The following is a 21,928-nucleotide window of genomic DNA, read 5'->3' as shown; positions in this document are numbered from 1 at the left end:
TTGCCTTTGGGGTCAAATTCATAAAATCTTCACTAAGGCCTAGGTCCATAAGTTTAGTAGCTATGTTTTCTTCTATGTAATTTATTGTTTTAGATCTTATTATTTGGGTCTTCAATCCATTTTGAATTAATTTTTGTACATGGGGACAAACTGTAGTTTAGTTTCATTCTTTTGAATATGACTTTCCAATTTTCCCAGCACCATTTATTGAGGAGGATTTCTTTTTTTTATTGTATGTGTTTGGCTCCTTTATCAAAAGTTATTTGCCCATATATATGTGGTTTTATTTCTGAACTCTCAGTTCTATTCTGTTGGTCTGTGTGTCTGTTTTCCTGCCAATACCATTTTGTTTTGATTATTGTTGCTCTGTAGCATTGAATATAATTTGAATTCTGGGAGTGTGATACTTCTGGCTTTACTCTTTTTCCTCAGGATTGTTTTTGATGTTTAGGGTCTTATGTGATTCTGCACAAGTCTAATTTTTTTGTTCTATGTCTTTGAAAATGTCACTGGAATTTTAATGAGGATTGCATTAAATCTGTGAATTGCTTTGGGTAATATGGACATTTTAACTATGTTGCTTCTTTCAATCCATGAACATGGAATATATTCCCATTCCATTGTGTCTTTTTCAGTCTCTTTAAATAATGCTTTGTAGTTTTCAGTAAGTAGGTGTTTCACAATCTTTGTTAAATTCATTCCCAGGTATTTTATTCTGTTTGTTGCAATTGCAAAAAGAATTGGGTTTCCCCACCATTTTTTTCCTGAAATTTCATTGTTAGTATATAGAAAAACAGTGGATATTTGTACATTGATTTTTTTACCCTGCAACTGTACTGTATTTTTTTATCATTTCTAATAGCTTTTTGGTGGATTCTTAAGGTCTTCTGTATGAAGAATTATGTCATTTGCAAAAACTGACACTTTTACTTCTTCATTCCCAATTTGGATACCTTTTATTTCTTTTTCTTGCCTGATTACTCTGGCTACAGAATACATCAACAAAACAAAAACACATTCAACCTAATTGTAGAAGGTATTTGCAAACAATGGTTCCAACAAGAGGTTAATATCCAAAATATATACAGAACTCATATAACTCAACACCAAAAAAAACCAAACAATCCTATTAAAAATTAAAGAATGGACAGACTTGAATAGATACTTCTCCTAAGAAGGCATACAAATGGCCAACAAATATATGAAAACATGCTCATCTTCACTAGCTATTAGGGAAATGCAAATCAAAAGCACAATGAGATGCCCCCTCACACCTGTCAAAATGACTGTAGTCAACAATACAAGTAAGAACAAGTGTCGGAGAGGCCGTGGAGAGAAAGAAACCCACATTTCATGCTGGTGGGAATGTAAACTGGTACAGCCACTATGGAACAGTATGGAGTTTCCTCCAAACATTAAGAATAGAGTTACCATATGATCCAGCAATCCCTCTTCTTGATATCTAACCCCCAAAATTGAAAACATTTATTTTCAAAGATAGAGGTATCCCTATGTTCATTGCAGCATTATTCACAGGGGCCAAGATGTAGAAACAACCAAAGTGTCCTTAGTTAGATGACTGGATGAAGAAGATGTGGTACACGTATACAATGGAACACTGCTCAGTCATAAGGAAAGATGAAATACTGCTGTTTGTGACAACATGGATGGACCTTGAGACTGTCACGGTCAGTGAAATAAGTCAGCCAGAAAAAGCTAAGAACCATGTGATTTCACTCATCTGTGGGATATAAAATGAAACTCAAAGACACAGACAACAGTGTGGTGGTTACCAGAGGGAAAGGGAGGGAAAGACAGTAAAGTGTATGTACCAGGGACCAAATATAAGGTGGTGGAAGGTGATCTGACTTTGAGTGGTGGGCACACAGTGCAACGCACAGATCATATATGATGGAAATGGATCCTTGAAACCTATATAATATATTAACCTTGTCACTCTAATGAATTCAATTCAAAGCAATCTTTATATAAAATATATATAAACATAAAAAATGATATAGTATATGTACCAGTTATCTATGGCTTTGTAACAAACTGCTGCAACTTAAGGGCACATAACAACCACCACCATTTTATCACACCCATGGAATCTTTAAGAATTGGACAGCACAAGGTGTCTTCCCCACAATGTCTGTGCCCTCATCTTAGACATCTTGATAGTTGGGAGTAACTCAGACCACTGGGGGCTGGAATCACCTGAAAGTTTTCTCTTATTTGTCTAGCTCCTCAGCTGGGGTGATTTGAAGGCTGGGCTCAGCTGGGATTCTCTGCTAGAACGCCTTTTCTGTGGCTTTTCCATTTGGTGGGAGCTTCTCTCACTGTGGTAGCTGGGTTCCGAGAAGGACTGTTGAAAGAGTGGAAGTCCAAAAGAAGTAGGCAGGAGCTACTTGGCCTTTTCTGACCTAGGCTCAGAGGTCACATAGCATCCCTTTTGCTGTACCATATTAGTCACAGGCGTCAAAAGCCCACTCAGATTCAAGGGGGGAGATGTGGACCCTGTCTCTAGTGGAGGAGTGTTAAAGAATTTGCATGTATTTTAAAAAACAGAGTATTGCTATCATAAATGGGCCAGACAATGACAATGGTGGGTAGAGCAAAGAATAGGAAAGTACATTATCAATTTACTTCATTAGAGATAGGACATATGGAAAAGGTCACTGGATGTTTTCCAACCAGTAGTTAGATCATAGCTTATAGCCACGATGCTTTTTGAATGTAGCTTATAATTTTTATTTGTTATAAGTGACATGTGAGAATGTTTCCTATGGAATTAGTATTTTGATCGTTTTTTTTTTCCTTTGTAGAGATCAGGTATGTAACAGATGGTATTCAGTTTGGGAAATTCTTCAGTCACTGAGCTCCAGAAGCCTTAGAAGTAAGGGTAACCATCTCTGGGCAAATCTTCCTTCTTGTCTTGGTATGTGCTGTCAGTTCAGTTGTGGTGGTTACCTTTGGTCCTGTTTTTAATAAGTCTTTTATTAAAAGACTGCAATTTGAGTATCTTGCACTTTACCTGACTGCCCACTGTGCTTTGGTACTTTGTTGATCTGTGCAGAATTTCCTTTTATCATGCTGTAAACTTGAAAAGGAAACCTCTTCCACGGAATTTGAACAGGAGATAGGAAAAGAAATAAAGGGAAGAGAGAAGTTACAAAAAGGACAAATGTCCCATAGACTGTGGGACATTTGGCCGCTAGAAACACATTTCTGTTGGTCCAAGAAGAGATAGGATCATGTGACATTATTGTGTGGCTCAGTTGACTCAAGGAATCATTGGGAGAGCGCTCATGATGGGCTAGGTAGGGTGGTAATGACATTTTGAGGAAGACATTATTATAAAGGAGAGCTCACCCACCTTTTTTCTGACTTTTACTTGTCAGAAAAGAGAACCAGGCATGTGCTTTGGTTCTCTTATTTCCCCCTCCCTCTCTCGTCTTTGTTCTTTCACCTTTCCCATTCTTTCTTTTCCATTCTCTCCTCTGTGGATGACAAGTACATGGAAAACCATTTAAGGGAAAACCTTTGACCATATTTTAAAACTTTTTGTTAGGGCAAATTTCAAGCAGAAAGAATAATAAGATGGTATAATGAACCCCTGTATCCATCACTCAGCTTCAGTAGTTATCAACTCAAGAACAATAACATTTTTGTCTCTATGCTCACATACCCCTTACCAGCTTGTGAAGCAAATCACAAACATTATTTTATCCCTAAATTTTTCAGTATGTAGCTCTAGAAAGTAAGAGCCCTTAAAAATACATCACAATACCATTATCACACTCTCTAAACTCAAAAACAACCAAACACTATCTTAATATCATCAATTTTAATACAGTCAAACAAATCTTACCCCCAAACCTTAATGTCATCAATGTGCAGATAATACTCAGGGTTGCCACAGTGTCTCATCGTATCAACTAGTTGAGATGTCTTGTAAGACTTTTTAAAAAGGATTTTATTTATTTACTTTTAGACAGAGGGGAAGGGAAGGAGAAAGAGAGGGAGAGAAACATCATTGTGTGGTTACCTCTCATGCGTCCCCCGGTGAAGACCTGGCCTGCAACCCAGACATGTGCCCTGACTGGGAATCAAATCGGTGACCCTTTAATTTGCAGGCCTGCACTCAATCCACTGAGCCACACCAGCCAGGGCAAGACTTTTAAAATATATTGAATTCTCCTCAAACTCTCTTTTTATTCTTGAACTGTTTTGTTCAAAAGTTTTCTTATTCTATAAAAAGCTGAATGCAATAATGACGTGCATTTTTTATTCCTATAACCAAAATATATGTTGATGTAGACAAATGTTTCTCATTAAAAACAATTTAGAATACTGCAGCCAAGGAACACATACTTGTATTTAATTATCTATAATTTCAAAATATCTTTATTTTCATGTTTCCTTCTAGTAAAAGTGCTGAAAATGACTCACTTGAGATACTTGCTATTTATGTCTGGGTTTTACTGGTGCTTGTTTCCCTTTGAAAACAGCATGAAGCAGAAAAAGAAATATTTGTGTTACATGTGAATTCTCACACCTGTGGAGAATTAGTGCCAGAATGTTGTCACTTAAAGTGAATCCACTTAAATTTCATAGTAAGTAGTAGAAGAAAAGAAAAAGCCCAGGATGATTCAGACTTTATCCTGAAAAACAAAGTGCAAATATGTTTATTTTATCTCATATATGTTACTGTTTAGATTATACTTGCTAACTCTTAGAACAAAGAGTGAGTCAAGCATGAATTGGTTTAATGAGATAATTTTTCTGTTGGAAATGCGTGATACAGTTTTACTTCCTTCACTTCGTTTAAATTTGTCAGCGCAGTCTAAAGAGGGACATTTTAAAAAAAGCATTAGAAAGCTTTATCAGTTTCTGCAAGGGTGTGTCTGTTAGGTAGAATAAAGGTTAAGCCACTATAACAAAAACCATGACATGGCTCTTATTTCAAAAACGAGATAAAAGTGTGTCTCTTCCTTACAGTGCTGGTTAGTTGTGTAGGCTGATAGGGCACCTCTGCTCCATGAGGCATCTGAGACCCAGGTTCCCATTGCATTTTCTTCCTCCTCCTCTCCCTTGGGTGATGCCTGGAATAAGAAAACTGTGTATGTTCCAGCTGGTGGGAAGGTGGGAAATGCTGTCAATTCAGGGAAAGTGACTTGTCTCTAAGTTGAAGATGATCTAGATAACATTTCTGCATGTATCCCTTGACTTGTTAAGGAAAGAAACAATAGTTCAAAATGGAGTCACTTTTGTTAAGCCCGGTCACCAAACCAAAACTTAATAACTAGCCTAATTGCAGTTTTAGACTCTCCCAGGAGTGGAGTTTCCTGGTCAGCACTTGTGAGATAATCTGCCTGATAAGACTTCTCCTTCCCCTTACGAAAGCTGTCCTTGCCTGAAACAGTCCATTCTTTTAATTTCTTAGATCTACACTTTTTGGGGGGGGCAGGAGTGGGACTCAAAAACCTTTTATTTTCTACAACCCATTCTGGTTGCTAGATGGGTTGCTGCCCAATTCATGAATCATTTAATAAAGTCAATTAGGTGTTCAAATATACTCAATTGAATTTATTCTTTAGCAGGCTTTCACTTAGATGGCCACACCTAACTGCAAAGGAGGCTGGGAAATATCATCTCCCAACCTTATGTCCAGGAAGAAGGGGGGTACGGTGAGGTGTGTGTGTGAGAGGGAGAAGGTAGAAAAGGGAGCAAAAAGCCCTCTTCCACAGTGTTATCTTCGTATTTTAAATATAAATCATTCTGTATTCGGTTTTGACACTTCTGTTGTGTTATTTTCTTTTTTACTAGCTAACTAACTGCAAGATTCTCGTTTCCCAGTGGGGTTGAGGGTGCTTGAACAATTCCCCAGTATCACTCTCATTTACATCTTAAAAACCTTCCTCCTTTGAATATTTCCCGTTTCATTTCATCTGCATTGTTGACTGTTGTATCTCTCATTCAGGGAGAATGACCTGCAAAGCAGGACCTAGTAATGTGAAACAGGCTTTTGTGGTCAGTTGGTTAATGAACATTTTTAGGTTATGATAACTTTTGCTTCTCTCTAGAACCACTTAGCCGTGAATCTCCTGTATGCTAAAGTGTATTTGTTGATTCTTGGAAACATTGCACATAGTTCCTTTTCTAAAACTTTTTTCTCTATGTATTACCCTTTGAAACTCTTATTTCTTCCTTTTTAAAAATGGTGAGGTCCCTAACCTGAATCATAGCCAAAGACCACAGAGGGCACCTGTGGTATGAGCCCCACGCCTGTGTTAGAGAGCACCTGCTGTATCTGTGTGCATACCTGTGCTGCACGGATACTAGCAAACACCTCTTCTTAAGGTGGCACCGCTCAGTCTCTTTCCAGGCTCGCTTGCCCCCTAGCCCAGTCACCCACCAGTGGTAGTGGGCTGGGGCCCAGGGACGATTACCAGGAGAGATAGGTCTGCTGGCCTCTGTAACTGGTCTTTTGTTACAGGATGTCTTATCTTCTCTTTAGATGTCATTGGTACTGAATGATGTTTTATTAGATATCTCTTTTAAAATAATATTTTTGTTTTTCAATTACTGTTCACATACAATATTATATTAGTTTCAGGTGTGCAACATAGTGATTAGACATTGATATGATTTACAAAGTGATCACCCCCATAAATCTAGTACCCATCTGACACTACATGTAGTTATTACAGTGATATTGACTATATTCTCTATGCTGTACTTTATAGCCCTGTGACTGTTTTTGTAACTGGCAATGTTTGTAATTTGCACATGTTAATTCTTTCCCCTTTTTTACCCATGTGTTGAACCCCCATCTGCAACCATCAATATGTTCTTTGTATCTATGAGTTTGTTTCTATTTTGTCTGTTCATTTATTTTGCTTTTTAGATTCTCTATGTAGGGGAAGTCATATGGTATTTTTTAACTGTCTGATTCATTTTGCTTAACATAATTCTCTTTATGTCCATCTGTGCTGTCTCACATGGCAATAGTTTCCTTTTCATGCAATATTCCATTGTATGTATATACACCACATCCTTTTTTATCCATTTGACTATTGATGGACAGATACTAGGTATCTAGTCCAGCTTCAACAGGTCAACAGACAAGCACTCAAAACTTTGTAGCCTACAGCAGTTAGTTAACACTTTTAAAGCTAGTTAACACTTCTAAGAACATACAGATTATCACTGGGTGCCTTTGTTTAATAGATAAGAAAGTCTACAGTGTTTCTTGCTATTGAGGGCTAGAATGTTACCTGATTCTGGAATAGCTTCACCTCCTGCTCTTAAATAGGAACCAAAGTGTACCTTTTATTCTGATAGAAGTCAGCCCAGCATTTTTTTCCTTTGCTTTTACTTCTGCCACTTAATTCCACTTTTACAAAAGGAAATTGAGCTGAAGCTGAGAGTATACATTGCAGTAAAGAGCATGGCTAGCTTTGTTCTTATATAATAGTTACCCATTTTAGGAACTTTTGAACTGAAATATAATCTACTGATATTGTTGGCAGGTGCACAGAATTTAATTTCTCACATAACTGTGAGTCTGCTGTTTATTCATGCTAGATTTCTTAAATTGCAAGCACACTAACTTTGTTATAAACCTGTGATAAGATGTGTAATAGGCAATGCATTCCGATGTATCAATAGAAGTCCTGAAACCAAGGGCTTTAACTAAACTCTTAATCTTAGGGCATTACTAAGTATTGGATTGAATTATATAATATTGCTGATTTTGGATATTGGCAGTTTTATATGTCTCAACCTAATGTGATGAGAATTTCAATATAAAATCACTCTGCTCCTTCCAGTAAGGAGTTTATCTTTCCCCCTACCCTGATAACTAAGCTGTTTGTTTCTTATTCACTGTACCCATGACCAAGCTATATTATTTGGGAGCTCACAATCACTTTTGTTTTTAACTTCTGACTATCTTTCCTAGTTAGCACCTCTGTTCCCTTGATTAAAAATATTATGAAAGGTATAGACTAGAATGAACAGCCTTAGTAGCTGTCCTTTCATGATGAAGAATGTTCTAAGATCTTTTGGTTAAAATTGCCAGACTGCGAAATTGAGAACCATTAATCTGGTACTCCGATTTGCAACACTGGACGGAGATGATAGCTTCTTGGTGGTTTAGGTTTCTCATGGGTAAATCTGGAACTCAGATCTGCAACTCTGGACGGAGAATGTAACTTCTTGGTGGTTTGGGTTTCTCGTGGGTAAGACAGCGGCTTTCTATTATTAATTCAAAGACTAATGTGTTAGGTTTTTCAAAAGTTTTAAAAATTTCGGTCTATAGAACAATGTCCCAACCCACTGAGCCATACTGACCAGTTTTTTTTAAAAGAACTGTATATAAAAGTTATACGGTATTTGTCTTTCTCTGTCTGACTTATTTCATGTAGTGTAAGGCCCTTGAGGTCTATCAGTATTGTTGTACATGGCAAGATTTTTGCTCTTTTTTATGGCTTAATACTATTGCATTGTGTATCTGTGCTACATCTTCTTTATCCATTCACCCACTGATAGACACTTCAGTGGTTTTCATATCTTGACTATTATAAATAATGCTGCAATGAACATGGGGGTGCATGTATCTTTTCGAGTTAGTTAGTGTTTTTGTTTTCTTTGGATAGATACCCAGAAGTAGGATTGCTGGATCATGTGGTAGTTGTTTTTTATTTTTTTGAGGAACCACCATACGGTTTTCCACAGTGGCTGCACCAATTTACATTCCCACCCACAGCGCACAAGGGTCCCCTTCTCTTCGCATCCTTGCTCCCACTTATTATTTCTTGTCTTTTTGATAATAGCCATTCTAACAGGTGTGAGGTGATGTCTCATTGTGGTTTGGTTTTGCATTTCCCTGGTGATTAGTGATGTTGAGCACCTTTTCATATGCCTGTTGGCCACCTGTATGTCTTCTTTAGAAAAATATTCAGGTCTTCTGTCCATTTTTAATTAGTTTAGTTTCCTATTGAGTTGTATGAGTTCTTTATCTATTTTGATACTAATCAAATTGCGTATCATATAGGTGATTTGCAAATTTTGTCTTCTATTCAGTGGGTTGCCTATTCATTTTGTTGCTGGTTTCCTTCCCTGTGCAGAAGCTTTTTAGTTTGATGTACTCACACTTGTTAACTTTTGCTTTTGTTGCTTTGGCTTTTGTTGTCCCATCTAAAAAAAATCATCACTAAAACCTATGTCAAGGAGCTCACTGCCAATGTTTTCTTTTAGGAGTTTTATGATTTCAGGTTTTGCGTGTAAGCCTTTAATTTGTTTTGAGTTAGTTTTTATGTACAGTGTGAGACACTGGTCCAATTTTACCTCTTTTGCACATTGTTGTCCAGGTTTCCTACCATCATTCATGGAAGAGACTGTCCTTCCCCACTGTATATTCTTGGCTCCTTTGTCATAAACTAGTTGACCGTCCATCCGTGAGATTATTTCTGCATTCTATATTCTGTTCCATAATGCATCTGGTTTTCTGCCAATACTGTTCTATTTTGATTACTATTGCTTTGTAACATAGTTTGGAATTATGGAGCGTGATGCCTCCAGTTTTGTTCTTTCTCAAGTTTCCTTTGACAGTTCGGGTCTTTGTGGTTTCATACAAATTTTAGGATTGTTTCTTAAGGTTTCCCAACTTTTAACAATTAGTAGTTATGGTAAAGAAAAGAGTGTTCTTGTGTTTAACTCCAATGAGATACAGAAAAAGCCAGTAAGTTGTAGCTCTGAATTTTATTTAAAGTAGATATTTGTAACCGAGAGTTGGTTCCTTTGTGCTTCTTATTTCTGAGTAGGTCAGCTATTGGTGGAGTGGAGAATTGTGGGGGAAATTCAGCTGGAGTACTCTGAAATTTTGTTTTAACTTTGTTTTCTAATTTGGAGCATCAAATCTATTATTTCCTTCATTCAGAGAGAACCGTCTCCCTTTAGTTTTTGGTACTGAGCGTTTTTTTTTTTTTCTTCTTCTTTTTTTGGTACTGAGAGGTTTGGTGTGCCTCTGAGTGTTGCTTTGGAAGTCCTACATTCTGTTGTGATCCAGAGATTGGATCCGAGTGTTTCCTGAGGGCAGCCTGTCATGCTTTTCCCTTGAATTTCCCCCTCTCTTCTGTTAGAGAGGCCTTGAGGTGGGTGGGTAGTAGTGCAGGCTCTGTGGTGAATCTGCTGATACTGAAACCTGGCTCTTGTTTTTACTGTGTGGCTTGTAAATATAGTAGTAATAGTACTGATTTGAGTGTGTTTGTTGAGAATTAAATGATTTGCTCCATCTGAAGTGCTTAGTGCTCAGCACAGTGCCACCATTAAGCAAAAATGATAAAAGCTTGATAATGCTAACCATAATTAAAAAAAATTTTCTCTGTATATAGTCATTCTATAGGGATATTTCCTGATTCTCGAATGATTGTTTATTCCTCTAAATTTCATTGATCTTATCAAAGGTCACTGGATTGACCTTTCAGGATAATGGTATTTACTTTTAGAGGAATCTACTTTTAGCCCCCTCCTCTACTTTGGTCCACTTTTTACAGTATTTGCTACGTATGTGTTTCATAGGTTTTAGTTCGGGGTTGTAGGCCATCTTTTGCTCATTGGAAGATGGAATTATTTTCCTCTGGTTTTTAAGTTTTATTGTTGTAGTAGACTTTTAGGGGAGGAGAGTAGAGAACATTCACCTTTTCACTGCTATCTTCTGGTAATTTTTTGATTCTCAGAGGCATTTTTATTTTTAAAAACTATATAGCACCATCACTCTCTATGTAACCTGTTTATGTTGCCACTTGTTGGCTTTTCAGTTTTGGGTCTGCTCTGTTGACTTCCTACTGGCGCTGTGGAGGGTCAGCTCCTCCCAGGGGACTCTCCCGCCCACACGCAGACACGTCTCTTGCACTCACCCTCATGTGTTTCAGTTAGCAGTAAGATGATTCTTTGTTGTTTGCCCTAGTGTGATGTTCTGGATGCATGCCATTGTGCTGTGTAGAATACTGTGATTAGTTTTCCTTTCTGGCACAATTTTTTGTTTTCCCTGGAATGAATTGATTTGTTTAATTTTTTTAAGTTGGCAAAGTTTTATTACAATTTATTGTAAATCTTCTCCCAATACCTTCAGGTTCATATCCTGAAAGAATTCTTTCCAAGAACCAATTCTAACTTGGCCTAATTTGGCCTGGTTGCTCTCCTGGCCTGCTTGCTGCTCAATGTCATCTGAAGATTTTCCTTCACCATCATCCAGGAGGTTCTCTTTACCTTTCTTTTGTGCTGGAACCTTGGTTTCCTGGATTCCCTGTAGTTTGTGGCTTACTTCTTTATTTTGGTGGAGTACATCCTCAAGTGGCTTTTTGAGAAGGGTGAATAAGAGATAGAAATTTTAAGGCCTGGCATATTTGGAAAAATGTCTTTATTCTATTGTCACTGCATTGATAGTTTGGCTAAGTATAGAATTTGGGGTTAGAAATCAATTTCCTTTGAGTTTTTTCTCCATTATTTTGTAGCTTTCAGTGTTGCCTTTGATGATTGCCTTTCTGAATTTCAATCTTTTCTATGACACCTACTTTTGAGCCTGCCGAATCACCTGCCCCTGATGTTAGGACCTTTTGCCCCTAGAACTTCAGGTAAACCACACCTCTGTTATCCTCCTGGGCCTTCCAAAAATCTGCCTTCCATTTGGTAATGATGGTATTAGTCACTGGACTGGGAACTGCAGATTTGCATGTGGCCTGTTTCCGGGGCACAGCTTGCTTTTCCCTGACAGTGCATTCTTGTAAGTCATCATTTTCACCCTGCATTGAAGGTGTGTTGCACAAAGATGAAACAATAATTTTCAAAGAAGTGGTATGTACAGGTCAGCAGTTTCTCAGGGAAAAAAAATGAGAGGACCCAAATTTTAATTTAGAATAAGGAGGACCAACGTAGATGCAAAAAGGACAAAAGCACTTTCTGACTTATCTTGGGATAGTTAGTGGGTTGGTCCATTATCCATCTCCACCATGAATGGTATAAAGAGGTAGCATAGAGCCCAACCTCCTTCTTTAAGTTAGTGGCTCTCAAATCTACCTGCACATTATGATGCCCCCAGCCTCACCCCAGACCAACTGAATACAAATATGTGGGTGTGGATCCTGAACATCTGCATTACAAAAAAAATCCGCTCGTCCTGACCCTGTGGCTCAGTTGGTTGGTTGCTGTCCCTCAAAGCAAAATGTCGCCGGTTTGATTCCTGGTTAGGGCACATGCCTAAATTCGTGGGTTTGGTTCCCAGTGAGGGTGCGTGTGAGAGGCAACCAACACATATTTCTCTCTCATATCAGTGCTTCTCCCCCTCTCTTTCTCCCTCCCTTTCCCTCTTTCTAAAACAAACAAACAAACAAATAAATAATTAAAATTTCCTAAGGTGATTCTAATGTGTACTTAAGGTTGAGAACCATTTCTTTAGGGGCTTAAAATCTAGGTGAAGGTTAAAATATGAACATCAATTGCTATAAAATTGGAAGATTATGATGATACCTGTGATCATGAGTACGTGAATTGGAAGGTTTTTAATTGGAGTTATCAGGAAAGGCCTCATCAAGGAGGTAAGTTTTGAGCTACTGGAGGTTTCATAGGGAGCAAGGGGACTTCCTTGGCCAGGGATTGAATTCCAAGTATTTTGACTGGGTGCAGAATATTTGGGGATTAGTGCAAGTAAAGATATGTTTGGTTGCAGCCAGATTCTAGACCATCTCCAGTGTCAAACTAAGGAGGTTTGACTTTTCTGCAGGTTGTAGGGAGTTTTTGAGGAGGCATTGAGGATTTCTGATGAACTGGCATGTTGCAAGTGTTGTCTTTGAAGAGTGGTGCAATTGGGAACAAGGATGCATAGTTTGAATACTGGAGGCAAGAGCCTGAGGAAAGGAAGACCAATCGGAAAGCTACTCTTATGGTCCAGACTGTAATGCTCTGAGCTAGGAAAAGAGCAGTGGTATTAAGAAAGGAATGGCAAACATCTGTATGATGTTTTCAAAATAACCAAGTTCTTTTCCATATCTCATTAAACCTCACGGTAGCTCTCTGGTATTTATTTCTGTATTTCTAAAAGGAGGAACTGATATACAGAGGTTAAAGTTCTGTGACGTTACCATGTAGAGCGTGGAAGGCCTGACTGGACGGCAGCAGGTCATGCTAGGGAGCTGCAGGGTGCTTCTCAGATATCAGGCTGGGTGTGAAGGCGGTGGAGTTCCTCAGTGGCTAACTCAGCGTCAAGTCTCTGGCTCTGGTCTTAGGTAACGCCCTGTGTTCTTCATGTGACTCCTGTTGCATTTATAGTCTGATATGCAATGGCTTCTTATAAAGGTGTGGGGATGGAAGGGAAGAAATGGCTGTCAGATAATGGGTTTTCAGATAACTGAATTTTGTTGAGCATGACAAGGCTTAGTGTAGGCGTGGATAGTGTGGGTATGGGGCTCCAAATACGGGCTGAGTAGATTAGCAATGTCTGGGTTTCCTTTTCTCTTACGGTTGAGAAGAGGACTGTGGAGTGTGGGAGTGCAGACATCAGAGAACATCTTGTGGCTCTCGGGACTGAGATGGTTGGTCCAGATCACATTCTTCTCAGGGCTGGAGAGTGCATCACAGCCACCACTCTAGTAACTTACCCTCATTTTTCCATGTATAATGCACACTTTTTTCTTAAATATTTGAGGGAAAAATAAGGATGTGCATTATACATGGGTAGCACTAATTCTGTATCTATATAAATGGGTTTTTTTTTAGAGATTTTATTTATTTATTTTTAGACAGAGGGGAAGGGAGAAAGAGAGGGAGAGAAACATCAATGTGTGGTTGCCTCTTACACACCCCTCACTGGGGAACCCGGCCCACAACCCAGGCATGTACCCTGACTAGGAATTGAACCCATGACCCTTTGCTTTGCAGGCCCATGCTCAATCCACTGAGCTATACCAGCCAGGGCTATAAATGTTTCTATTTCTTTTATTTATGTTCATGATGGGTTAAAAGTGTAACTCTAGAAAGCAATAATGATATCTGTATACAAAATAATACCCTGGAATACGATAATCAGTTTGGTTTATAAATTTTAAAAAATTTGAATAAAAAAAATTAAAACGAAAGTTTTTTTGTCCTGAAAGTTTGGGCCAAAACTGTGGGCACGCATGATACATGGAAAAATATGGTATTTTGTTCACATGGTTACTGTGTTGGTGTGCTCATCCACTTTGTGTACCAAGATTATGGGCAATTTAAACACCAGCTTCAAGCAGCCATGCACGTGATAAGACGTACTTTTCCATCTACTATATTTGCTTCCTTGCAGTCAAAGAGCAGAGGAGTGTGCCAGAGGGTTGAGGGATGCTGGGGAGGTATAAAGGAGTACATCGTCATCATGGCAAACCTTGATATGACCTTCCTGCAAAAAGCTAAGGTGTGGGTGAAAAGAATGAGAGTGTGGACAGAGAGGAGGTTGAGATTTTTGCGCCTTGGATGTTCTCAATCCAGGTGCATTGGGTAACGTTCATTGGCTCCTGCTGTGGTGAGGATAAAGTCTACCTCGGTAATTCAAAATGACAACAGCCTTGGAAAACCGAAATGTCACATTTTATTTCAACTGTTTATTTTCTCACTTTAGAATACCGGGACCTTCAATGGCAGGAGAAGGAGTGATCAGAAGACCGAGATGAATTTTAACACTATTCTAGAAGAGATTCTTATTAAAAGGTCACAGCAGAAGAAGAAGACATCACCCTTAAACTACAAAGAGAGACTTTTTGTGCTGACGAAGTCCATGTTAACCTACTATGAGGGCCGAGCAGAGGTAGGAGACAATCGAAGCTTCCTTTGCTGCTTTCTGTGTTGATACCGCTTTCTAATAGTGGTCTCCACCCCCAATCTTATGGAATAAGCTCTAGGTTAAGGAAGTTAATAATGAAGTTAAGGTAATAATATGTTATCATTTGGATTTGAAAGATAAAGTTTAGGATACAGATTAGAATTATTCACAACTCCATTAATTGTGAGTTTAGTATATATGGATATACATTTTATATCAGTCTACCAAATTAATCTGATAGTGAAATAAAATTTGATCCTTATGGACTTTATGTACATGGCTCTTTCCCATAAATTACTGCGTTATACAGCGTGTGGCACAAATAACACCTCTTTTTATTACAAAATCTTTTATTACAAAATCATAAGCATGTAACTCTGTAACATAACAATATCATACTCAAGTACACCATATGACATTTTAGGTGAAATATTCAAATTAAAACTATAAATGATTACACTCATATTATTACCCTACCAACCACACTCAAGCAGGCATTACTTCTGCCGGACCCTGTATGTCAAAGTCCTTCCTTCACATGTAGAAACTGTCTGTATCAGTTCATCGTAAAGTGAGGCAGACACCTATCCTTTCTTGTTTCTCTGGCCCCAGCTCCTTCAATATGATGGCAATAGCATTTTTTAAAATATTTTTTTATTCTATTTATTATGCCATTACATTTGTTCTATTTCCCCCCTTCATTCCCCTCCACTCTGCACACCCCCTCCCCCATCATTCCCCCCTTTAGTTCATGAACACGTGTCTCAAGTTCTTTAGATTCTATATTTCCCATACTATTCTTACCCTCCCCCATGTCTATTTTCTACCTACCGTCTATGCTACTTATTTTCTGTGCCTTCTCCCCCCTTCTCCTCCTCCCACTCCCCTGTTGCTAACCCTCCATGTGATCTTCATTTCTATGGTTCCACTCCTGATGTAGCTGTCCTCTTAGTTTGATTTTGTTTTAGGTATGGTTATTAATAACTGTGAGTTTGCTGTCCTTTCACTGTTCATCTTTTTTGTCTTCTTTTTCTTAGGTAAGTCCCTTTAACATTTCATATAATAAGGGCTTGGTGATGATGAACTTCTTGAATTTGATCTTACCTGAGAAGCACTTTATCTGCCCTTTCATTCTAAATGAAAGTTTTGCTGGATAGATCAATCTTGGATGTAGGTCTTTGGATTTCATGACTTGGAATACCTCTTTCCAGCCCCTTCTTGCCTGTAAGGTCTCTTTTGAGAAATCAGCTGACAGTCTGATGGGAAGTCCTTTGTAGGTGACTGTCCCCTTATCTCTTACTGCTTCTAGGATTGTCTCCTTCATTTGAATCTTGGCTGATGATGTGCCTTGGTGTGTTCCTTCTTGGGTCCAACTTCTTTGGGACTCTCTGAGCTTCCTGGATTTCCTGAAAGTCTATTTTCTTTTCCAGATTGGGGAAGTTCTCCTTTATTATTTGCTCAAATAAGTTTTCCACTGGTGGCTGTTCCTCTTCCCCTTCTGGTACCCCTATAATTCGAATGTTGGAGAGTTTAAAGATGTTCTAGAGGTTCCTAAGCCTCTCCTCACTTTTTTGAATTCTTGTTTCTTCATCCTTTTCTGTTTGGTCATTTTTTCCTTTCTTCTAATCTGCTCCCTTGATTTGAGTCCCAGTTTCCTTTCCATTACTATTTTTTTCCTGTGCATTGCCATTCATTTCAATTAGTTTAGCCTTCATATGTTCCTCTAATTTGTGACTGAAATCAACCAGTTCTGTGACCATCCTGATCACCAGTGTTTTGAACTGTGCATCTGAAAGTTTAGCTATTTCTTCATCACTTAGATTTATTGGCTCTGGGGCTCTGAGTTGTTCTTGAGCCATGTTTTCATCTGTCCGTACCTGTTGCGTATGAGAAGAGGCACCTTAGGTGTTCACCTGGGCGGGGCCACCCAGGTCACTGGTTTGTGATGCCGTATGTGGGGGCAGGGTCAGAGAGGGAGCAATGGTGGTCCTCTCCGCTTGCCCAGTCCGTCTCACTGCTCGTCCCGCCTGTTTATGTGGGCACAAATGTGCGAGCCCGCAGCCCTGCACTGGCCCCAGGGGCCTGTGCAATCTGTCTCAACGCTCCCCTCTTCACTGGTTTATCTGCCTGCAAATGCGCGACCGACTGCAGACAGCCAGCCACGCCTCTTCCCTGGGTTCTGCCCATAGCTAGCCCACACCTGGGATCTTCACCCTTGGCTGCTTGTGCACTGCCTGGGACAGGGGATCTTTTTTGCCTGACTTGCTCTGCTGCTGGCTTCGCCCCTCTCACCAGTTTAGCTGACTGGTTCGTTGTTTTCGGACTCCGTATTCGATTTTCTGTGGTTTGGTTGTGTTTATTGTTGTTAAAACTTTGTTATTTTTATATTTGGTTGTGCGAGGACGCAAAGCGTTCCCACCTATGCCTCCATCTTGGTGGAAGTGATGGCAATAAGCATTTATTGCAACTCTTCCTGTTAAGTACAGTTTATTGTGCTTTGGAAGCATGCTGAGAAATCCTGTTCTGGGTGATGAGAGTGTCAGTCAAGCCACATGTTCCAGGGCTGCTATTGGAAAACCTGTGTTTCAGTTTCCATTCTTTGGTTTACCCCCCTTGTTCTTACTACTCTCAATTAGCTCACACTTCTGCATATTCTAGTGAACTGGTAATTGATCTTCTCGGCAATTTATGTTGCTTGATCTTACTCATAATAACAGAGCAGAGAGGGTTTCATAGCTTTCTGGTTTCATAGCTTAGGGGTTTCATAAGGGAGCTACACGACACGTGGGTCAGGCCATTTGACATGAGTGGAGGCTCCGTGTGGTGTTGAGATGAAATCCAGGGGGGGCAGGGCTGGGTTTAATCAGGAAGAAGGCCTATTAGATAATGGTGTGAAAACAAGGAGTGGAGTGATTTCTCTCCGTTGAGATGTTGAATAAACATTTCCAAGTGGTAAGTAAATCTGCAACTATTGTTAGCTAAGAAATCAGGACGTTTTTATAACTGGACTTTGGTACCACTAATGTGGTTGGTGTGTTTTTCTAATACTGCTCCAGTATGGAAACTGATAAATATTTTCTAAGTCAAGGAGTACGGAGACCAATTGTGTTGGGGATCTCGAAGGCAACCTCCAGGTTTGGTGATTTGCTAGAACTCATAGGACTCAGCATACGGTTGAACTCACAGCTATGGTTTGTTACAGTGAAAGGAGACGAAGGGGGCGAGTCTGGAGGAAACCAGACACAAGCTTGCAAGAGTCCTTTCTCAGTGGAATCACAAAGGGTGTGCATAACTCCTCCAGCATTGAACTGTGACAATTGTGAAATGTCTATCAGGAAAGCTCATTTGAAACTCAGTGCCCAGTGGTTTGGTCAGAGGCTGATCACATAGGCACCCTCTGCCTAGTGTGAAATCCAAGACTCCAGAAGGGAAGCAGATGTTCAGCTTAAACCATGTTGTTTGTACAGTGAGCTCAGTGAGCTCTTCTTTTTGGTGCTAGGAATGGCAGTACCCTCCCAAAGTCCATGTTCAAGCCCACAGGCCAACCTTGTAAGCAGGTCTTTGGCCCCAGGATAGCAGTCTCATGGACCTGCTATTTTTAACTCTTTCTTTGGAAATCAGTAGTAATAATGATACAAGTTTTTGAGCACCAAATGTATGCCAGGCACTGTGCTAAATACTTTATATGCATTATTTCCCCCCACAAAATGATGCTAAATTGCCTTATTAGTATCCCCACTTCACAAATGAGTGACATGAAGCTTAGAAAGCTTAACAACTTGCACAAGGTCATTCACCTAATGAATTACATGGCGTATTTCTTCAAAGCCAGCTTTGAAACTACCATGATCATCCAGGGGAAATTAGAAAAAAAAATCTATTAAGTCTTTCTAAGTACAGATAGAGTTTTTTTTAAGCCTCGAATTTTTTTATTACTGTCAGTTATGAATTTTTTGAATTGTCTTTGGGATAGAAGAAAATGAACACTTGACAGTGTTTTGGGGCTGCCTCTGCCACTGTCTGCTTGGACACTCTACAATGGCATTCTCCAATCTCTACTTATAGTGTAGAAATGACTTTGTTGTACATTTTCTATCTCTGTCCTTTGTCATCACTGTCTTCACCCCAGCACACATCTATCACCAATTTTCATAAATTCTCCTTTTTGTTACGACTCTATTGTGGATCCTCGGCCCCTTTCTTTCAGGTGGATCCCTGCTCTACCTGATTCCACTCTTGAATCTTTATCTTTCATCTGAGTCTTCAGAGAGATACGGAAACCCACAGTGTTGTATTTTCTCTAGGATCAGTTAACATGCCGTAGCATGGAGTAAAAAAGTGCATGACACAGTTTCCTTACCTGGTGCCTTACTAATATTGTTCACTGTATTGGAGGGATGCCCTTCTCTGCCTTCCTGCCAGGATCGCTCTCTCTCCATCCACTGTCTCTTTCAGCGTCAGAAATGTGTTGAGTGCCTGGTGAACACTCATCTTCTCAGACTTACTGTATTTTTCAGACTATAAGATGCAGCTCTCACCCCCCTCCCACCCCCTGGGAGGAATAATGGCTGTTAATGCTGCTCTTGAGTTCTGTTTACATTTATATTGGCAAAATATTATGTTATTAAATATGTTACCACATTTTTTGCTTCAAAATTTGTTTTCCTACTTTCCTCCTCTAAAACCTAGGTGTGTCTTATGGTCCGAAAAATACGGTAGCTCAGTCTCTACCTTCTCTGAAGCCTTTTCTATGTCTTTCCCACCAAAAGTAGAATCCCTAGCCTGCTTCAGCACTCTGCCCTGTGCATACTTTTCTCATGGCACCTTGGTTGTCTGGCTTTATTTACATATCTGTGTTCCCCCTTGGATTTGAAGCTTTTTGAGGGCAGGGTTCCTGGCTCACCCATCTTTCCATGTCTGAGGGCCCAGTGCAGAGTGGGTACTCAGTCAGATGGGAGGAGAGATGGGGAGACCACAACCTTAGAAGCAGGCAGGGCAGGTTTACCCTAAACATAGATCAGGAACCATGACAATGCTGTTATGCTGTGAATAAGCGGAAGAGTCAGAATTTGAACCTTGCTGTTCTTTCTCCAAATTCAGTGCTTTTCCCATAATGCCACAGGTGCCTACCTTAAAATTTCCTTCCAGTTGTACTGAAATTGAACATTCTTTGTAATGAGATGCTTGAAATTTTAATCTTTTACCTGGTTAACTGACAGGATGGTTGAGGCAGTTAGTTACAAGTACATGTGACACAAATCTTTTAAATATCCTGGGCAAACTCTCGTGTTTCTGTGGAGTCTTCTGGGTCATAAAAGGTTGTTTTCTTGACCACCCCTGGGAGCCTGGACTTTCAGTGACTGGGAATAAGAACCCCATCTCAGACTGGGATTCTGAGATGATGTGATGTTTTTCTCTTAGTTGTATCCTTAGATGGGGGAACCTCCCAGGGGGAAGCGTAGGTTTACAAGACACTGCTAATCCCTACCTGAAGATTTGTATCTTTCAGTCCTCCCTATGATTCTGGAGAGAGGGTGCGGGGTGGAAAAAGGTTTCTTTACTTCAGGGCAGTTGGAAGCATTTGCATCAGACTTTATACATTATCAGACAGTTCACTAGTTTGTAAAAAGTGATATAGCTCTTTCTTGGCTGGTGTAGCTCAGTGGATTGAGCACAGGCCTGTGAACCAGAGGATCGAGGTTCGATTCCTAGTCAGGGCACATGCCTGGGATGCAGGCCAGTTCCCAGGAGGGGACACATGAGAGGCAACCATACATTGATGTTTCTCTCCCTCTCTCCTTCCCTTCCCTCCTAAAGATAAATGAATAAAATCTTTAAAAAAAAGGGATACAGCTCTAAATACTCAGTAGGTACAGTACAGCTGTTTTTGTACAGGGGAATTTTTTGGCTCTGAAAATTCTCAACTATATCATCTTTATCATCCCATAAAAACTCATCTTCTTATAGGCAGTTGAATTTTCTTGTTTCTGAGATAAGGTAGTATCAAGTTCCTTTTTGTGTGTCTCAATTTCCTTTCTTATGCCTCTTCTTCTGATTCATATCTGTCTTCTTAATCTTCTGTCCTGGATGTGAACTTCTTCATTATTTATCATTTAAAAGGGCTAAGATGCAGGCCTGAAGTCCTAGGGTCTGATTTATCCTTTTAATTTGTCAACTTATCCATTTTCACTTAATAACATTTTCTGTACCACCCCCTCCTGTGAAGGAAGCAGAAATAGCATTCTGCCTGTGGGGAAGCAGAAATAACATTCTTTCCATCCACACCCTTAAATTTTTTTTATAACTTTGTGTTTTGTTGTAGTTTCAAATTTTAAAGAAGTTGCAAGAATAGTATAAGGGACTCTCCAGTACCCTTGACTCAAACTTACAGATTGCCTATGGTTTTTGTCCCATTTGCTCTATCATTCTCTTTGCACCCATTTTTCTCTTTATATGCATGTTATTTTCTGAACAATCGACGAGTAAGATGTAGACATTGTCCCTGTTATCACTAAATAGGTCACCATGTGTTGTCTAAGACCAAGACCATTCTCTTTTATAACCATAGTCCAATGATAAAAAAATCAAGACTTTTAGAACTGCTACGATTATTGAATCTATAGTCTGTAGTCACATTCCGTTCATCTTTCTGCTGACGCTCATGGCTATTATCAGCCTCCTCCCCTTGCCCAGTTCAGGATCTCATCTCTGATCATGCGTGGCATTTAGTTGGTGAAGACATAAAGTGTTTAATTGTGGATGGTGAGAGGAAGAGACAGGTAAGGGAGAGATGCTGTCTTTTGTTACATACGATAAAATGCCAACTGTGTCATGAATACTTAGTGATTGTCTGTGAGAGTCCAAACACGAAATCAGACTGAAGAATTGTCGTAGCCTGTTCTCCTCCTCTCGTTCTCATGGTCATCATTAGGATGACTGTGTTCCCCAGCACAGAAAGTGTCTTAGCCTGGTCCACTACAATGAATGAAAGTCACTTATTTCTCTTCCCCAATCTCTATTTTGCTTCAGTCTTAACTTCTTATTCTGTGTAAAAACAGTTGTTGGGCTTGTAAA

At 39.5% G+C, this 21,928-nt stretch overlaps 1 protein-coding gene across 3 annotated transcripts in view; it reads left to right on the top strand.

Moving 5' to 3' along the window:
• The window catches only part of TEC (tec protein tyrosine kinase), a 108,881-nt gene that overhangs the window by 17,806 nt on the left and 69,147 nt on the right, over positions 1 to 21,928 (top strand). For all 3 annotated transcript variants that reach the window (XM_037164810.2, XM_037164817.2, XM_037164824.2), the window contains exon 2: positions 14,654 to 14,839. In XM_037164810.2, coding sequence (XP_037020705.1) covers positions 14,654 to 14,839 — 186 coding nt within the window. The remainder of the gene's footprint in view (positions 1 to 14,653; positions 14,840 to 21,928) is intronic.

This window comes from Artibeus jamaicensis, unplaced genomic scaffold (assembly GCF_021234435.1).
Source record: "Artibeus jamaicensis isolate MK-2021 breed Jamaican fruit bat unplaced genomic scaffold, CSHL_Jam_final contig_889, whole genome shotgun sequence".
Lineage (NCBI taxonomy): Eukaryota > Metazoa > Chordata > Mammalia > Chiroptera > Phyllostomidae > Artibeus > Artibeus jamaicensis.
Note: the sequence above shows the minus strand (reverse complement) of the source record. Positions and strands in the feature narration are given on the sequence as shown.